This window comes from Elephantulus edwardii, unplaced genomic scaffold (genome assembly GCF_000299155.1).
Source record: "Elephantulus edwardii isolate Elephantulus edwardi_28Jun2011 unplaced genomic scaffold, EleEdw1.0 scaffold00116, whole genome shotgun sequence".
Classification (NCBI taxonomy): Eukaryota; Metazoa; Chordata; class Mammalia; order Macroscelidea; family Macroscelididae; genus Elephantulus; species Elephantulus edwardii.
This window is the reverse complement of record NW_006399866.1, coordinates 4,875,654-4,892,822: the sequence shown is the minus strand read 5'-3', so window position 1 is coordinate 4,892,822 and position 17,169 is coordinate 4,875,654. Positions and strand designations below refer to the sequence as shown.

The 17,169-nt window shown below is 49.3% G+C and overlaps 2 protein-coding genes across 2 annotated transcripts in view; one reads left to right on the top strand and one right to left on the bottom strand.

Moving 5' to 3' along the window:
- The window catches only part of SH2D3C (SH2 domain containing 3C), a 41,867-nt gene extending 36,621 nt beyond the window's left edge, over positions 1 to 5,246 (bottom strand). Inside the window, exons 1-2 of the mRNA XM_006892530.1 lie at positions 5,210 to 5,246; positions 2,821 to 3,298 (exon numbers count right to left, since the gene is read on the bottom strand). Of these exons, the coding sequence (XP_006892592.1) occupies positions 2,821 to 3,298; positions 5,210 to 5,246 (515 nt within the window). The remainder of the gene's footprint in view (positions 1 to 2,820; positions 3,299 to 5,209) is intronic.
- Positions 5,247 to 12,502: 7,256 nt separating this feature from the next.
- Positions 12,503 to 16,610, top strand: CDK9 (cyclin-dependent kinase 9). The gene is made up of 7 exons (XM_006892529.1): positions 12,503 to 12,705; positions 13,153 to 13,234; positions 14,292 to 14,382; positions 14,886 to 15,052; positions 15,145 to 15,316; positions 15,452 to 15,600; positions 16,097 to 16,610. The coding sequence occupies exons 1-7, from the start codon at positions 12,614 to 12,616 to the stop codon at positions 16,460 to 16,462; spliced, it is 1,119 nt and encodes a 372-aa protein (XP_006892591.1). The 5' UTR covers positions 12,503 to 12,613; the 3' UTR covers positions 16,463 to 16,610.
- Positions 16,611 to 17,169: the final 559 nt, after the last annotated feature.

Sequence of the window (17,169 nt, the reverse complement as noted above, 5' to 3'; positions counted from 1 at the left end):
CCTTCTTCCACCTCACTGCGCCCCTCTCAGTATGGCGACTTCATTGACAGGACACTCCTCCTTAGGCACGCCCATCAGCCACGCCCACCCTGCTCCCTCAGATTGTCAGCTTCCTGGATGAAAGGTACCAGGATTCCCAGAGCATGCATCTGAGACCTTGGGGTACCTGTTATCCCCTCAGGCCCATCACGTCTTCCATTCTAGACACACAATTCTTAATCCTGCACGTCTGGGTGAACTACATTTAGAAGCGTTTGACAGGAAAAGGGAGCCTGAATGAGCCAGGAGAGGTGAAAAAGTACTAATTTTATTAATCAGAAGTATTTCCATGTATCGAACATTTCAGTGTGCCAGGTACTGTGCTAACTAAGATTCTGGAAGGATATAATCCTATAATTTTCACTATACCATATGAAATGGGTGTTATCACATGCCTATTCTCAGATGAAGAAACAGTGAGAGGAATGGATTTGTCTAAAGTCATAAAGCCAGTAAGAGGAAAAGCCTACACTGGATTCACTATGTAGCTTTATAGAGTTCCACTCCTTGCTGGTGCAGTCTAGATTAAATTATAACCCAACACACAGAAGCTGTCTGATGTCCCAAGGAAGGTCCCAGAACCTATCACCAGATTACTTTCATTCAGTTGTGTGTTTCCTCCAATCAGGTACTCCTGATTGGTGTGATCTAGCCAAAGATTCTGAGGACTGAAAATCTATTAATTGCTTTGGCTCAGGCAGAGGCAGTCTTCCAGGAACATGAAGAAAATGGCCCTAGATGTAAAAGCCATGTGGTTGTTACAATGTGATGGATAAGTGTGAGGCAGTCAAATTTCCAGCTAAAATTCTAGCTCTACAACCTTTACTGAGCTCAATTTTCCCATATGTAGGATTCTAAAAAGAATAAACTCTTCTACAGTGTTTTCAGGGAACTCTGGCATGCTAGTGGTATGAAGCTGCATTGCAACCCTGAAAGTATGTGGTTTGAATTCGCCAGCTGCTCCACAGGAGAAAGATGGATAATCTGTGATTAACTGCCTTTGAAAACCCTCTGAAGGGTCAGCTGGGAGTTGGTTCTGACTCAACAATACACACCAACAACAGGGTTTTCAGTGAGAAAACAATTATTTTCGCACCCACTAAAAATAATTACTGAACAGAAACTATTGTCACATCATCATTATTTGTATTTTTGCATGAAATGGACTCAGTATGTTATGGATTGAATTATATTCCTCCAAAAGATATATTAAAGCCCTAATCCCTGATACCTGTGCATGAGATTTTGTTTGGAAATAAGATCTTTGAAGATGGTAGGTTAACATGAGATACTGGAGTAAAGTGGTCTGAATCTAGTGGGTAGGGAGTTGTGCCGTCAATTCCAAAAGGGTGGTGAGAATTCCACCAGCTGCTCTGTAGGAGAAAATGGGCAATCTCCTCCTGTGCAACATACAGCCACTCAGAGAGGGTCAGCTATGAGTTGGTTCCATCCAACTCAACAGCAGTGAACAAACAATCCAACACGGATGGTGTCCACAAAGAAAGGACACACAGAACCAGGGAGACAGAGAACAGATTCCATGGGACGTTGCCAAGAAACACAGCTAAGCCAGAAGAGAGGCAAAGAAAGATCCTCTTTGGAGCCCTCAAAAAAATCACTCTCTTCGGTCCTCTGACTTGAACTCTCAGCCTCCAGATCTCTGAGATAATAAAATGCTGTTGTAGTAAGCTACTCACTTTGTGGAATTTATGACAGTAGCCCTGGGAAATTAATATACTCTATTTCTAAAGTACTGAAGAGCAATGGTGTCTCTTTGGAGACTAAGGTGCGTCTGATACAGGCCATGGTCTTTGCAATCACTTGTTATGCATCAGAGAGTTGGACAATGACTAAGGAGGATAGAAGGAGAATTGATGCCTTTGAGCTGTGGTGCTGGAGAAGAGTATTGAGACTACCATGGACTGCTAGGAAAACAAACAGATTCATACTGGAAAAGGTCAAACCAGGCTGCTCCTTGGAGGCAAGGATTCTGGGGCTTTGTCTAACATACTTTGGACATGTTGCAAGGAGGGACAGGTCCTTGGAGAGGGACATCATGTTTGGTAGGGTAGAGGGACAGTGCAGAAGGGGAAGGCCCTCTATGAGGTGGATGGATTCAGTGACTGGGGTAATCGAGATGGGTGTGTCGGAGACGGTGTGATTGGCACAGGACAGAGCAGAGTTTAGGGATGTTGTACATAGGGTTGCTATGAGTCACAAGCGACTCGATGGCACATAACAACAACAACAACAACAACAACAACAACAAATAACCAAGCTGAAAAATTTTTAAACCAGGAGAAGTTCCAATAGAACTGAAGACGATGACAAGGGGGTGGGCACCAGGACAAAGGAGGGATCCAGTAAATTGTGGGGGAGTGAGGCCTGAGCAGTGGCCTAGGCCTGAGCTGGAGGTTGTTTATGGCTTTGGAGTCTGGTGGACCTCAGTTCAAACCCCAGCTTTGCCATTTGCTAGCTGTGCAGCCTGCCTTGGGCAGATGACCTCCCTCTCTGAGTCTCAGTTTCTGAATTTGTCATATGCAAATAATAACAGTCCCTTCTCATTGAGTTTCCTCCCCCCCTTGAGAATTAATGACAAGTGGAAGTCTTAACACAAAGCCTAGGCCTAGGAAGCGCTTGGTTAACAACATGTAAGTTTCTTTTCCTTTTTTGTAAACCCAGTTGTGTGTTGGGACATCCTTTCTGGGGTTATGTTTGACAGGAGGCTGGAGACACAAATCCTGCAGATTGCACTCCACTCCCCCTCCTCGGAAGACCTACCTTTCTGAGGACTCATCCTTGGGACCTTCCTCCTCTTCCATGTCTACTTTAGGGTTCTCGGGTTTTCTTGTGGGTTTCACCTCTTCTGCTGGAGGAGTGGATTCCAATGCAGGGGTGTTGTCCAGGGGCACATCAGCTGGCACCACCATCTCCTTGTTTTTCTCTGGGCCTGGAGGGTCTGGTAGACCTCGGGACATCAGGTGGGGTTCAGGATCCACCTCCCGAGCCTCATGTGCAGCTTGTCGTTCCCGGGCCCTTTTGGTATTGGGGCGAGGCATGGTACCCATGTGGCTATACATGTCACTCGAGCGTGCATAGGCTGGAGGGCTCTTAGGAACTGTGATCATGTCATCTTGTGTAGCTTCAAAGGTGTCAGGCTCCAGATGGGATTGAATGTTTATAGGGGTTGAAGATCGACGCAGAGTAAAGGACCGGGAGAGATTGGAGAGACTCCCAAAGCCCTTGAACTTGAAGAACTCTGGCAGAGATGGTAAAAAAAAAAAAAGGGTTAAAGACAGTGCTAGCAGCAATAACACTATTTCCAGTTATCACTTAGTGAGGGTCCAAGGAGGGTGGAGGGCTTCCCTGACACGCCCTCTAATTGTTAACACATTCCCAAGAGGTGGCATGACATCATTGCTTTGTAGTCGTCCTGTTCTGGTCTTGAATCTCTAGTTTTCCGTATCTTAGCTGTGTGACCTTAGGCAAGTCACTAGACCTTTCTGAGCCTCATTCTCTACCTCAGTAATGTGAGAGGTATAATATCTACTTTCCTCCTGTGGGCAGCGGAAGGATTGAAGACAAGCATGTAGGTAACATACTTCCTTCACAGGGTGCATGGCACACAAGCTAGCCTCAATAGGAAGCTATGACAATATGGTGACAATTGTCATTGTGTGATAAATGCCTCTGCTCTTGTTGAGCTTGCTGCATGCATTACTTCACTGAATTCTCAACACAACTCCATGTCTCATTCTAACTACCCATTTTCCAGATGAGAACACTGAGGTTCAGAACAGTGAAGTGACCCCAGGAACACATGTGGGGGCGGGGTGGGAGCTCTGTCGTGAAATGTGAAGGGGTGTTGGAGGTCTAGGGTCACACTCTCTGCGGTTCTGTTTCCTGTCAGCTGAGCCCACATTCCTGACTCAGGCGGCAGTGCTCGGATGATACCATCACCTCACTTCCGCAGGGGGGTGAAAAATCTCCCTCCACCACCCCCAGCTGTGGGACGGTCCCTCCTCCCAGCCTTCATCATCTGACATTCTTAGGGCCCCCAGATGAGCAAAATGGAAAGACTGGCCTTTTCCACTTCCTTGACAACCTCCATCTCCTCAGATCTTCACAACCACCTTGAGATACAGGTAAGACACTCTTATCAACAGGAAGCCCAGACTGGAGAAGGGACTTGCCCAGGGTCACACAACAAGCCCATGGCTGGGCCAAGACTAGGACCCAGGTGCTGGACTCCTGGATCAGAGTTTGCTCCCTCCCCTGTCAGCCCCTAACCAGGCCTTCCTGCCTCCTGAGAAAAGCTGTCAGAAAATGCTGGAGCTCTGTACTAGAAAGGGCACCTGTGGGCAGAAACTGTGTCCATGGCCAGAGGGCTGCCTCCTTCATCAGCATGACTTATTTTATCTCCTGGGCATTTGCAGTAGAAGTAGTAGTGGGACACAGAGGGAAACTGAGGCCCAGAGTCCAGGGGCGTGAACTACTGCCTGCATCTCTGTGGTTCTATATGGCCCTGTGCAAGCCTCTGGACTTTGGTATTTCCCATCTGTGAAATGTACATGTAACTCTGTGTTCTACTCTACCACCTCCCACTCTTGCTGTCAGAGCAAAGGTTCTAGGAGATGATACAAGTTCATTAGGACCAGAGGGGATGGATCTGGGGCAGCAAAAGTAACAGTGAGTGTGGCCCCCGGCCCAGGATCCTAGTTCGTACTTCTGGGCTCTTTTCTCACGAAAGTGCTAGGTCCCAGTCTCACTGTTGCTAAGGATGGGGGACAACAGCATCCATGATGCACCCCCATGCCTCACCCCAGTAACTTCCAATTTGAAATTAGTATGGACTTGAGCTGAGTAGGGCAGAGAGGGAGAGGAAAGAGATCTTCATCAACACAGTCAATCATGAGATTAGATAGTCAGAGATGGAGAGAGATGGAGACAGATAGAGGTGTGCAAAGAGAGACATCAGAGAAACAGCCAGGGAGAAAGAAGGGCTGGAGAGTTAGTGGTATATGAACCTAGAAGCAGACAGCTCCAGAGAGAGACAGAGATGGACAGAGAGAAAAACAGAAAGGAGAGGGACAAAGAAACTGACACAGTGAGAGACTCAGACAGACCGACACACACGGGAAGATAGAAGACGACACAGTTCTGCACTCACTGAACTTTTTGCTGGCTTTTCTGGGCCCCTCTGTCATCCTGGCGAGCTGTGCGGATCCCTCGAGCAGCGAGCAAGTAGCCACTTGAAGCTGTGGACATCAGTAATGAGGTGCCTCCCTGCCTCCCCTTCCCCTTTCTCAAGCCCTCACTGGCTTCCTCTGTGTATTTTTAAACCAGTGAAACTCCCACAGCCCCACCCTCCTCACCCTCTCCGCAGGGGGGCGGGGACTGGGGCCTCCCCCATCCTGGCCCCTCTGGGTCACCTCCCTGGCCTCAGCAGCAAGGGAGCAGGGGGAATACAGCAACCCCTTGGGACCCAGAAGGTCTAAGGAGCAAACCACAAACTCTGGGAATGGAGCCCACTGGGCCAGGGGCCACTGGGGCCCTCTATCAGCTTTCAGGGGCCTTGGCCAGTGAGACAAGAAGGGACAGGGAGGCAGGTCTGCATGCAGGTCTGTTTTGTAAGCCTTAGTATCCAGGTGATGGATTGGCAACTGTGGTAGGGGAGTTTGCAGTTAGGACCAAGGACTCAGGACCACTCAGACCCAAACTGGGCTTACCGTTAGGGTCTCTTGGAATCTTGATCTGGGGAACTAACTTGCTAAGTGAGCCTTAGTTTCCCCTCTGTGTCTGTGAGTGCAGGCAGGGCTTGGCACAGATATGGCCTGTGCTCACCAAGGCAGGATCTCTTGTGTTCAAGCTGCCAGAGACATAGGAATAATTTTGCCTGACATTCTCACTGTACACAGAGGGGGGAAACCAAGTTACAAAAAGGCAGAGGGACTGCCCAGTTCGCACAGTGGGTCAGTGGCACAGATTGGGCTACAGCTTGCCCTTCTGGATTCCCTGGTACTTTTTGCACCCTAACACCTTCCCTATGTGCACAGTCATATGAACAGGGCAGATAAGGAAATGCAACCTCCTGTCAAGCAGGTCATCCTCCACACCTGCAGAGGATGTCAGCAGCTGCTCAGGCTGGGGCGGGAAACCAGAGGCTTCAAACCCCAGCTCTGTGTGTGTGAACAAGTTACTTCTGCCTCTAAAGCCTCAATCACCTCATCTTTAAAATGGATCATACTACACAGTCAGCTTGCAGTAGCTCTGACATTGTTATTATTCTAGATCTTGGTTTAGCACCCAGGGCTGTAAAGGAGGAAGTTCAATGTCAGATGGATTCTTGCATTCCTTATGACAATGATAACAGCAACTAGTATCTTCTAATTGCTCAGTGCATTCCAGCCACAGAGCTCATTCTTTCACTCTTCAAGGTAAATGATATTACTTTTGTCCCATTCTACAGATGTGGAAACTGAGCCCCCAAAAGTCACCTGGAGTTGGAAACTGCTTAGTCCAGCTGCAGAATATGGGTTTTTAAATGGCTACCTACATGGCCTTGGTGTCACCCTCTGACAGGGAGATAAGGGGGTTGGGGTGATCTGCATGAGCCTTCCTGATGGTTTGAAGATGAACCACTTGTCCAGTGGACCAATGCAGCTGGGGCAGGGTCAATCCCCTGAGGCCAGTACCCCTTTTTGTCTCAGGTTGATGTCAGAAGATAGAGGGGTCCCCATTGCCGGGTAGGATAACAGGGGCCTTCCTAACATAGAGGGACCCCCATCTCCTCTCCCAGGACATGGCCCCAGCTTGGGGTAACTTGCAAGGGGTAACTTCAGTGGGTACTGGCTCCTCAGTCCAGCCTCCTCCTGACTTGCTATATTACCTATGACTGACCTGTTCCTTGGCTTCCTCATCTATGAAATGGGGACATGGTAACCCCTATCTCCCGGGGTTACTGAATGAAAGGAGCAAATGGGAGTGCATTGTGGGCCTTGGCAAGCACCAGTTGTTTTTGCTGTGGAATGAGTCAGGCGAGGGGAAGGCTGGCAGCGGCCAGGGGAACCTCCATGGGTGGGCTCGTGGTGTGAGCCACAGCAGGACTCCGTGCTTTGGCAGGGGCCCCTCAGCACAGGGCCCGCCTTGCAGTTGGCCCTGGTGCCAGGGGAGTTGCTGGTGTCCTTGGAAGAATGAATGGAGCTCAGTGTGGCGGCCCTGCCAAGCTCAGAGTCCCCTTTGTGTAGCCTCGAGTGGCCGTTAAGAGTGTGGCTGGAGACCTGCTGGTGGGTGGCTGTCCCTTAGCCTGCCTAGAAGCCAGATTATCCCAGCCTTCGCACCCTTTAGCTTACTAACTTGCTCTCCTAACTCCAGGCTTTGCTGGGGCTGGATTCACACCCAAGACACTACTCTCTCTCCATTGGCTCAATATTTTGCATCTGTTCCAGTCCCTCCAGAGCTGGCCTGAGTCATACTGTCCCTGGGAACCCTGCTCAAATTTCTATCCCTTTTCCTTGCCTCTTTCCCCCAATCTGATTCATTTGCTTATAGCTTAACCATGTACTATCAGGAAAGGGAGACTTTAGAATAGGGTTCAGATCTTTCATTCATAGGGTCGCTAGACCCAACAGCAACAACAGCAGCCAAAAACAGTTGGCTCATGCAAACCCAAATTCAGTCCTTACTTGTATTACCATGGACAAGTAGTTTGTCCTCTCTGTGCCTGTTTCCCCCTGCTAATAGTATGGGAAAGGAACTCTGGTGCTCTTGTCTGTAGGGAGCTGCACTGTGAACCTAAAGGCCACACCTCTCTGCTGGTTCAAATCCACCAGCGGCTCCCTGGGAGAAATCTAAGCAGTCTCCTTTCATGTAATTTACGGCTCCTGAAACTGAGTGGAGGGTCAGCTATGAATCAATTCCATCTTGATGGCAATGAGCGAGTGTATGAGTGAGTAGACCGGAACATCCTTTCCATGATCTTGAAAACATCTACACTGAGGTGATAATTCTTATCACTATCACTTATTTTTATTTATATGTTCCAAAGAGAACTCAAGCTTCCAGAATGCCCTACTCATCTATTTTGACCACAATAGATATTTAGTAGGGAGCTCTGGTGGTCCAGTGGTAAGAAGCTGTGCCATAATCCCAAAGGCATGGAGTTTGAATCCACCAACTGCTTTATAGAAGACGAGCAATCTCTTCCCATGCAATTTTCTGCTTCTGAAAACCCACTGGAGTGTCAGCAATGAATCTGTTCCAACTCAACAGCAACCAACAACATATTCAGTAGATATTTTCCCCTGGGTTGACGTGGTTGCCTGATATTGGAAGCAGTATGGAGTAATTGCTAACGACCTTTCACATTGAGAGGGAATAGAGCTAGCTTTGAATCCCAGCTCCATTGCTTCTGGGCTAAGTGACTTTGGGCCAGCCACTCCATCTCTCAGATTCAGTTTCCTCTTTCATAACTTAGGTTTAATAATAGCACCTAACCTTTGGTGCTTTGGACCCAGGGCCTCTCTGCTGAGAACCTCCTAGACCCAGGGGAAGACATATGAAGATCTTTAAGAGACATCAAGCCCATAGATATTGAAAGGAGCCAAGGACTTTCCTCTTGAAGTGACAAAGAAAGAATTCTCCTAGAGCTAGTGACCTGAATTTGGACTTCTAAACTATGAAAGAATAAATGTGTTTATTAAAGTCATTTACTTATGTTGTTTCTATTACATACAATAGCAGTAAACTAAAAACAACCCCCTGACCTACTTCCCCACCTAAGGTGTCCTGAGGGTTCAAGGCTCAAAGGGGAAGTGACTTGCGGATGTTAGGTCAGGGCAGGGACGATGGGGTGGAGGTGACATTGCCAATGGAATCTATACTGAGGCCTCTGCCAACAGGACTTGGCTTAGTGGGGGCCTCGTGGGAAACCGGTATGGGTGCTGGTCTGAGAGTCTGAGAATGACAGTCATTCAGACCCATGGCAGACCCCTCACTAGTCCTGTGTTTTATCTCCTCATCTCCTACCTCCAGGCCAGCCTGTGTCATGCCTCTGCCTTGGCCCCATCTCCAGCCTGGATGGGACTGAAACCGACATGGATAAAATCTTACGTTTTACACCACAGAGATCTGGTTCAAATACCAGCTTGGCCACTCGCCAGATGCTTGACCTTGGCCAATAACATCACCTTTGAGTCCCAGTATATAGAGCTCTGCTGTACATAGGGTTTTCAAAGGCAGTTATATTTCAGAAGTAGATGGCCAATCCTTTTTCCTAGTCTGTCCCAATTTGGATGTTCACTGTTAGAAGAATATCTGACAGACAAGCCTTTTACCTAGCAGGTGAAAGACACTTTCCTTACAGAAATAACCAATACATTCACTGCCCACTCACAACAAGCACATGTGACTTGTCTCTACCCTTTCCCTGCAACCTCCCCATTCCTTGCACAATCAGCTACCTGGTCAAACCCTCCCTTCCCAGCCACCTCTCAATATGATCACCAGTCACTTCCGTAATGCCTTGCATTACATACTGCTATTGGTTTCTCATCATAGATGATACATGCCTTCGAGTTGTGGTGCTGGAGAAGAAGAGTCCTGAACATACTATGGACTGCCAAGAAAACAAACAGGTCTGTCTTTGAGAGGGTGAAGCCAAGTCTTTCCTTGGAGGCTAGGATTTTGAAGCTCTGCTTCATTTACTTTGGGCACATGGCCAGGAGAGATTGGTCCTTGGAGAAGGACATCATGATTGGAAGGGTGGACGGACAGAGCAGGAAAGGGAGACTCAGGATGAGAAGGATTGATACAGTGACTAGGAGGATGTGGGTTGATGTGTCAGAATTAGTGAGACAGGCCCAGGACAGGGAAGCATTCAGAGCTGCTGTACATAGGGTCGCTATACATCACAAGCGACTCAATGGCATATAAAAACAATAACAAACTACGACAGGTTTGGAAGCAGGAGTGGCCTCTACTTTCTAAATAACATGTCTTCAGAAACTCTATGAACTTTGATAAATGTCGACAGTTGTAGAGGGGCTTCAAGCCTTTTGTTCCTAGGGTTGCTATGAGTTGTGCTCAACTTGAAGTCAGTCAACAACAACAACATATAGAGCTGAAAACAGTACCTCTCTCATAAGGTTAAATGTGACTAGAGATAATTCTTATACAGTTTTAAGTGTAGGTCTACAGTTTTAAGTGTAGGGCTGGGCCCATTTATTTTCCCCTCAATAGATGGTAATTACTGTTTTTATGTTCCCTGCTTTCCCCTACTCCAGCTTATCCAATGGACTCTGTTTCTAATAGCAGACCCATGAAGTTGGCCTATCATTACCTTATACATCACAGAACTACTGAAAACCAGCTCTATACTGCCCAGAGAGGCCATCCACTCCTCACATTGATCCTGGAGGCCCTCCCTGGAGGCTTTGCCCCAGAACAGGGTTTTTGGAATATCAATATCACCAAACCCATTACTGCCTGCAATAAGGCTTCAAGGCCAGGCAGTGTAGAGGAAGAGCCAGGGAACAATCCTGAGGGTTTTCTGCAGGCAGAGTGGTTCTGGGGAGTTGAAATAAGTGGGATAAGGGGAAGCAGTACCCTAAAGGTAGGAAAGCTGGAGTCAGGAAGTGGTAAGAATCTTGTTGTCACAACCTGTGAAAATGATGTGGAAAGAGACCCAGATGTCACAAGACAGTGGAGGGTCTGAAGAAGGTGGGAAATACATGCAGACTTCACTTCAGAATAATCTAGCAAGTGCTGCGGAGAGGCCAGACTTGAGTGGCCAGGACTCAGGATTCATCTGCAGAGGGTTGGAGAGGAGAAAGCAGATTTAAGGGGTGTGGAAGACAGAAAAGACAGCTTTACAGGGTGCTGGTCATTGGGCAGAGCTGCAGGAAGAAAATGGAGGCTTCTAGGATAAAATAAGTTTTTCTGCTAAGAATCTGCCTTTCCACCCCAGATATACTGAATCAGAATCTTTAGTTTACAAGATCCCAGGTGGTTAATGTAGACTTTAATTTAGTAGAGCTGATTCTCCACGGGGGGGTCAGGCTGGTATGAAGTGATTCAAAGCTCTGCTAGGAAGATGCCAGGAAGATGCTGGGTTAGGTACAGAAGGATGGTCAGGGGGACAGCCTAGGGTTAGGAGGGAGATGGTGGGTGAACGGACAGCTCAATGCCTGGTACAAGGACAGAAGACCTCAAATAGCATCACTGCTTTCCTCTTTAACTTGAACTACAAGAATCCTTTGCACATTCTAAAAGCCCAAATTCAAGTCCCAGCTTTGTAACTGCATGACTGACCTTGGGCAAATGACCTCACGTCTCCAAACCTCAGTGTCTCCCTCTGTAAAATGGGCTCGTGATCCTGATATGGGAGCTGTTGCCAGGATCCAGTGGGAGCTCTCCTGAAGCCCAGAGGGATGTTCAATAAAGGTTAGCTATTTTCATGGGCTCAAATGGCTCTGGTACAGTAAGGATAAGGTAGGGGTGCGGTAATTCGAGGCCCAGGCGCTGCTGGCTCGCCGCTTCCAATGTCGCCGCGCCCCCTGGCGGCTGTCGGTTGCCATATCAACGACGGGTGGAAAGGGCCGGGGGAGGCGGCAGCGGGGGCCATTCTCTCCTCCCAGGCCCTGAAGCTTCTTCCTTGGCGTCTCTCGCCTTCGTCTATGGGGGGAAATCCGATTTGTGAAGGAAGGGGTTCCCCGCGGCAGCCGGCCAGGGGTGGTAAACTGAGGTACGCGGAGGAGAGCCCCACAGCCAGGTGTCGGGCACGGAGCCCCACCTCCGAAAACGGGGGAGGGGCCGCGGGCGGTGACGCGCCGAGGGCGGCCGGCGGACAGCGGGCGGGCGGGCGGCGACAGCAGCGGCGGCGGCAGGTGCGGCCGCTGAGGGTGGGAGGGAGGAGGGAGGGGGCGGGCGAAGGGGGAAGGGAGGGTGAGGCCGGGGCACCTCCCCCTTTATAACGCGCCCCCTCCCAGGCTGTCGGGCAGCCTCCTTGTCGGCTCTTCCAGTCTCGCCCCCTAACCTGGACGCCCCGGGCCGGGGCCCGGCCAGGGAGCCCCCAGGCCGCGGGTTGGGGACCGCCCCCCCCGCTCGCCTCTCCGCGCAGCCCGGCGGAGGCGGTGCCGTCGGAGGAGGAGGAGGAGCAGGGCACTGCGGCTGGCCCCAGATCGGGCGCCAGAGCAGCAAGCAGCTTCGCCAGCAGCGGCGGCCCGGGCCGATGCAGCGGGACGTACCGCCCCGAGCCCCAGCCTCGGGACCTCGGCTCTCTGCGCCCCCGATCGGAGCCGCCACCGGCAGTGGAGGCGGCGGCGGCGGCGGGGGCAGCGGTGGCGGCGGAGGTGCCTCTGCAGCTCCGGCTCCCTCTGGCCTCCCGGGAACTACAAGTCCCAGGGGGCCTGGCGGCGGGAGGCGGGCGGAAGAGGCGGGGTCTGCGCCGCGAGGCAGGAAGTGGGCGTGGAGGCGGAAGTGGCGTGGTCGTGGTGGGGCCTGGAGCACGGCGGCGGGACCTGGGACGGCATTTATACCTGCGGCAGCTGGAGGCGGCGGCGCATTGGAGGCGGCCATGGCAAAGCAGTATGACTCAGTGGAGTGCCCCTTTTGTGATGAAGTAACCAAATATGAAAAACTCGCCAAGATCGGCCAAGGCACTTTTGGGTAAGACTGAACCTTGAGTAGCTGGGTTCCCTGTACTTACACCTTCCAGATCCGATGTCGGAGTGTTCGGAGTCTGGCGGAAGTAGTTGGGAAGCAGCCGAGATCTAGGCTTGTCCCATAGTCTCTCCAGGCCGCGCCGGATCTGCCGGCGCGATGGGGCCGGATGGCGGGGAGGAGTCTAAGGCCTGTAGTAGGGGCCAGAGAGGGCTTGCAGAGGGGAGTTGATGAAGAATGCGAGATACCGGGTGAAGAGGAGAGCCTATAGGGAAGGAAGCAGAGGCCCGGGGTGGGGCGGGGTCCTATGACCCAGGGTGGTAAGGTGGCCGAGTGACCCCGTACCTGCCCAGCTGATGAGGCTGCTTCCCCCGCCTGCCTCTTCTCGTGGGGGAGGGGCGAGCCCTATGGAAACGGCTTAATGAGGTCTCCCTCTTTCCCCTCTTGGCCTAGGGAGGTGTTTAAGGCTAAGCACCGCAAAACCGGCCAGAAGGTGGCTCTGAAGAAGGTGCTGATGGAGAATGAGAAAGAGGGGGTAAGTACCGGCTGAGTGAGCAAGGCTGCGGGCTCCAGCGAACAGTGTTGGTTTCACCCTGCTCTCCCCAGGACTCTTTATCGACAGGTTCCGTTTCTGTGTAGTCGTTGTGGGAATTGCCACATTACTGGGAATTTGACCTTCACACGAAATCCTTTAATCCAAACATTCTGAAACATTTGTTTGTTTTCGACGTGATTGGGTCTAGGAGGGGGGAGTTTATGCGTGCCTGAGTGCACCCTAGTTCAGAGTTCAGAAGCCTTTGAGAACGATTTCTTTAATAAATGATTATTTCACTTAAAGTAAGAAAAGGACACTCACGTGGCTTTAAAAATAAAAATATTGAAGGGCATGTATAGAAGAGGATTACTGCCCCTTAATCTACTTCATTTTAGCTCTGATCCAATCCCCCAGGGACCCATTTTTCCGCCTTTAGATGTCACCAGATTGATTCTAATTGGTAGCTTTAACCTCTGGGACATGGTAGAACTACACCATCCTGTTTGCAAGACTGTCTATTTTTATGCAATTCAACTACCACATCTTTCTCCCACCAACCTTTTAGCAGCTAGGGTACTGTGCTACCAGAAATTTAATTTCTTAGCAACATTTTTTAAAAATTTGTTTTTCATCCAGTCTCTTATACACATTGTGCTTCATTTATGCGTATTGTGTTTTATATCATTTGTGTACATTGTCTGTTATGTAATTAATTGATCAATGCTCAAACAACATTTTAAAAATTGTTTTTGTTACCACACAGCACGTTAAACACAGGCATAAGGCTAAAAAGTTTAAAGTAGAGGGAATGATGGTTCATTTGCTGACTGACAGTAAAGAATCTGTGTTAAGTAAAGTTATTCATTCCATTGGTTGGTTGTTTTATCCTAACACTACTATTACTGTACTACTGTTAAACCCTTTTACAGATACAGGATCTGAGGCTGCTTATTTCAGAGCCTGTATTCTTATTTCTTCTGATATGGTTTCCTTGTTACAGACTCCAGCACAAAAGCCTCAGACTCACATTTCATGCCCTGTCTTTCTCTCTGCCCAGTTTCCCATCACAGCTTTACGGGAAATCAAGATTCTCCAGCTTCTGAAACATGAGAATGTGGTCAATTTGATTGAGATCTGTCGAACTAAAGGTAAGTTGTTTGAATTTTGTTCTCCGTATTCAGATGGGAAAAAGGGGGTTTATGGAGAAAGGGAGGGTTCAAGGTCTTTGTTTCCTAAATTGGAAACTTCCATTTCAAAAAAATTGAATTGTGATTGAGTTGGAACCAACTAATACCTGCCCCTCAGGGGACTTTCCAAGGCTATAAATCGCACGGAAGGAGATTGTCCTTCTTTCTCCCTTGACATGTAGTGGATTCAAACCACCAGAGAAGTGCCCCCTTTCTGCTAGCTTAGCTCCCTAAAGACTGATAGGCTCTTAAATTCCCTCCTCATAGCCCAAATATAGCAGTGCTCTGCCCTTGTAGCTGGTGCATCCCCAAGACCTGCCACACTACATATATTTTGTCAGTAAAGGATTAGATAAATGAATGCTCTGGAGGGAATAGGCAGTTCATGGGTTTGGAGGGAGTAGGAGCTGGTTGTGGGATGCTAGAATTTTGATTCTTATCTTCTCTGATTCTTCCTTCCTCAGCTTCCCCCTATAATCGTTGCAAGGGCAGTATATACCTAGTATTTGACTTCTGTGAACATGACCTTGCTGGGCTGCTGAGTAATGTGTTAGTCAAGTTCACACTGTCTGAGATCAAAAGGGTCATGCAGATGCTTCTCAACGGGCTGTACTACATCCATAGGAACAAGGTAAGAACCAGAAAGTGAGCCTTGGGCTGGCATGTGCTTTCTCAATGTGGTAGATGTGACTGGCTGAGCCTTTCCCTCTATCCTTCTTGCAGATCCTGCACAGAGACATGAAGGCAGCTAATGTGCTCATCACCCGAGACGGAGTCTTGAAGTTGGCCGACTTTGGGCTGGCCCGAGCCTTCAGCCTGGCCAAGAACAGCCAGCCCAACCGTTATACCAACCGTGTGGTGACACTCTGGTACAGGCCCCCAGAACTGTTGCTTGGTGAGGATCCTTGGGCATTCAGAGGTTGTTAGCAGGGCCTGTGCACCTGCCTGGTCCCAGCTGTGACTTCCTGGGCTCTTGGTCTGAGGGCATTGAATCATGGGAGACCCCTCCTGATTACACTCTTCTTTCCAGGGGAGCGGGACTATGGCCCCCCCATTGACCTGTGGGGTGCAGGCTGCATCATGGCGGAGATGTGGACCCGAAGCCCTATTATGCAAGGCAACACTGAGCAGCACCAGCTTGCCCTCATCAGCCAGCTCTGTGGTTCCATCACCCCTGAGGTGCGTGTTCACCCTGCCCAGGCCCTTGGTCCCCATGGGTGCAGAGGCCCAAGAGTCCACCTGGTAGGACAGGAGTAAGGGTAGTGGCCAAAAGCTTCCCTTGGAAAGGTGGTTGATAGAGGAGGAAGAGCCTGCTTTGAAGCGCTGCGTGGCCTGTGGTCAAGCCTTAAATGCCATCACCAGTTAATTCTGGGGTTATTTAATTTGTTAGTAAGCTATTTGAACTCCTTCCTAAGGTTTGTTAGGTTTCTTCTTTTGTCTTTGTAAAACAGAGGTAATACTTTTATTAGGGTTGGTTCCTAATGTGCGCACGCAGTTTATAGAAAGGTCTGGCTCTGTGATTATGGCCAGTACATGACAGCTGCTGCCCCCTCACTTGGAAGAGTTGAGTTTTCCTTCCTGGGATGTCTAGGGAACAACCGAGTAGATGTAGATGCTTCAGACAAGCTGTGCACACCTTTCTCTAACTCCACCTTTTCTCATTGACTTCCTCCAGGTTTGGCCAAATGTGGACAAGTACGAACTGTTTGAGAAGCTGGAACTGCCCAAAGGCCAGAAACGGAAAGTGAAAGACAGGCTTAAGGCCTACGTGCGTGACCCCTACGCATTGGACCTCATTGACAAATTGCTTGTGCTGGATCCTGCTCAGCGCATTGACAGTGATGATGCCCTCAATCACGACTTTTTCTGGTCTGACCCCATGCCCTCAGACCTCAAGAACATGCTCTCCACTCACCTGACGTCCATGTTTGAATACCTGGCACCACCACGCCGGAAGGGCAGCCAGATCACCCAGCAGGCCACCAACCAGAGCCGAAATCCTACCACTACCAACCAGACAGAGTTTGAGCGTGTCTTCTGAGAGCTGGCTGCTTTCGCTTTCCATTAGAGCTGTTTTATTTTGCCTTCTGCTATGTGACTTGTATCGTGGAGATGATGGGGCATTTGAGGGTTTCTCTCTAGTGCACGTTTTAATTTCTGCTCTGGGCACAATGAGCTGTGTAGACTGGGACAGAGCTAAGCTGGGAGGCTAGGGCCTCATCACCCGTAGTACAGGACAAGGGACAGGAGGAAGGACCCTGCTGGTGACTTCGTGAGTCTCAGCCTGATGGGAGGAGAAGACGAGTCTTTCTCCCATCCTGACTTGTTTTGGGATGAGAGACTTGTACAGGTAATGAACTGGCCTCAGTAGTGGGCTGTTCTTGGCCTGACCCATAACTGTTCTGGAGCAGGCGAAATTTGTGGTTTCTTCAATAGAAGAATTTTACTGTGTTTCTTTTGTTTACTTTGGAGATGTTCCTAGATAGAGCTTGGTCAGTTACGATTAAAAGTTGACCTTTTTTTTTTTACCCTACAGAGTTTCTATGTGTGCTGTGTTCTGTGTTTAGACCCCAAGCTTTCCTTATCCCCACAGATGTCTGACAGATGGGCCTGGTAGTTGGGATGTAATTTGTCAAGACATTGGAATTCTTGATTCTTTTTTTTTTTTTTTAATTTAGGTTGTTTATTTTTCATTTCAATGAACATCTACAGAGATTTTGGGATTCCATTCATTCATTGTTGCACCCT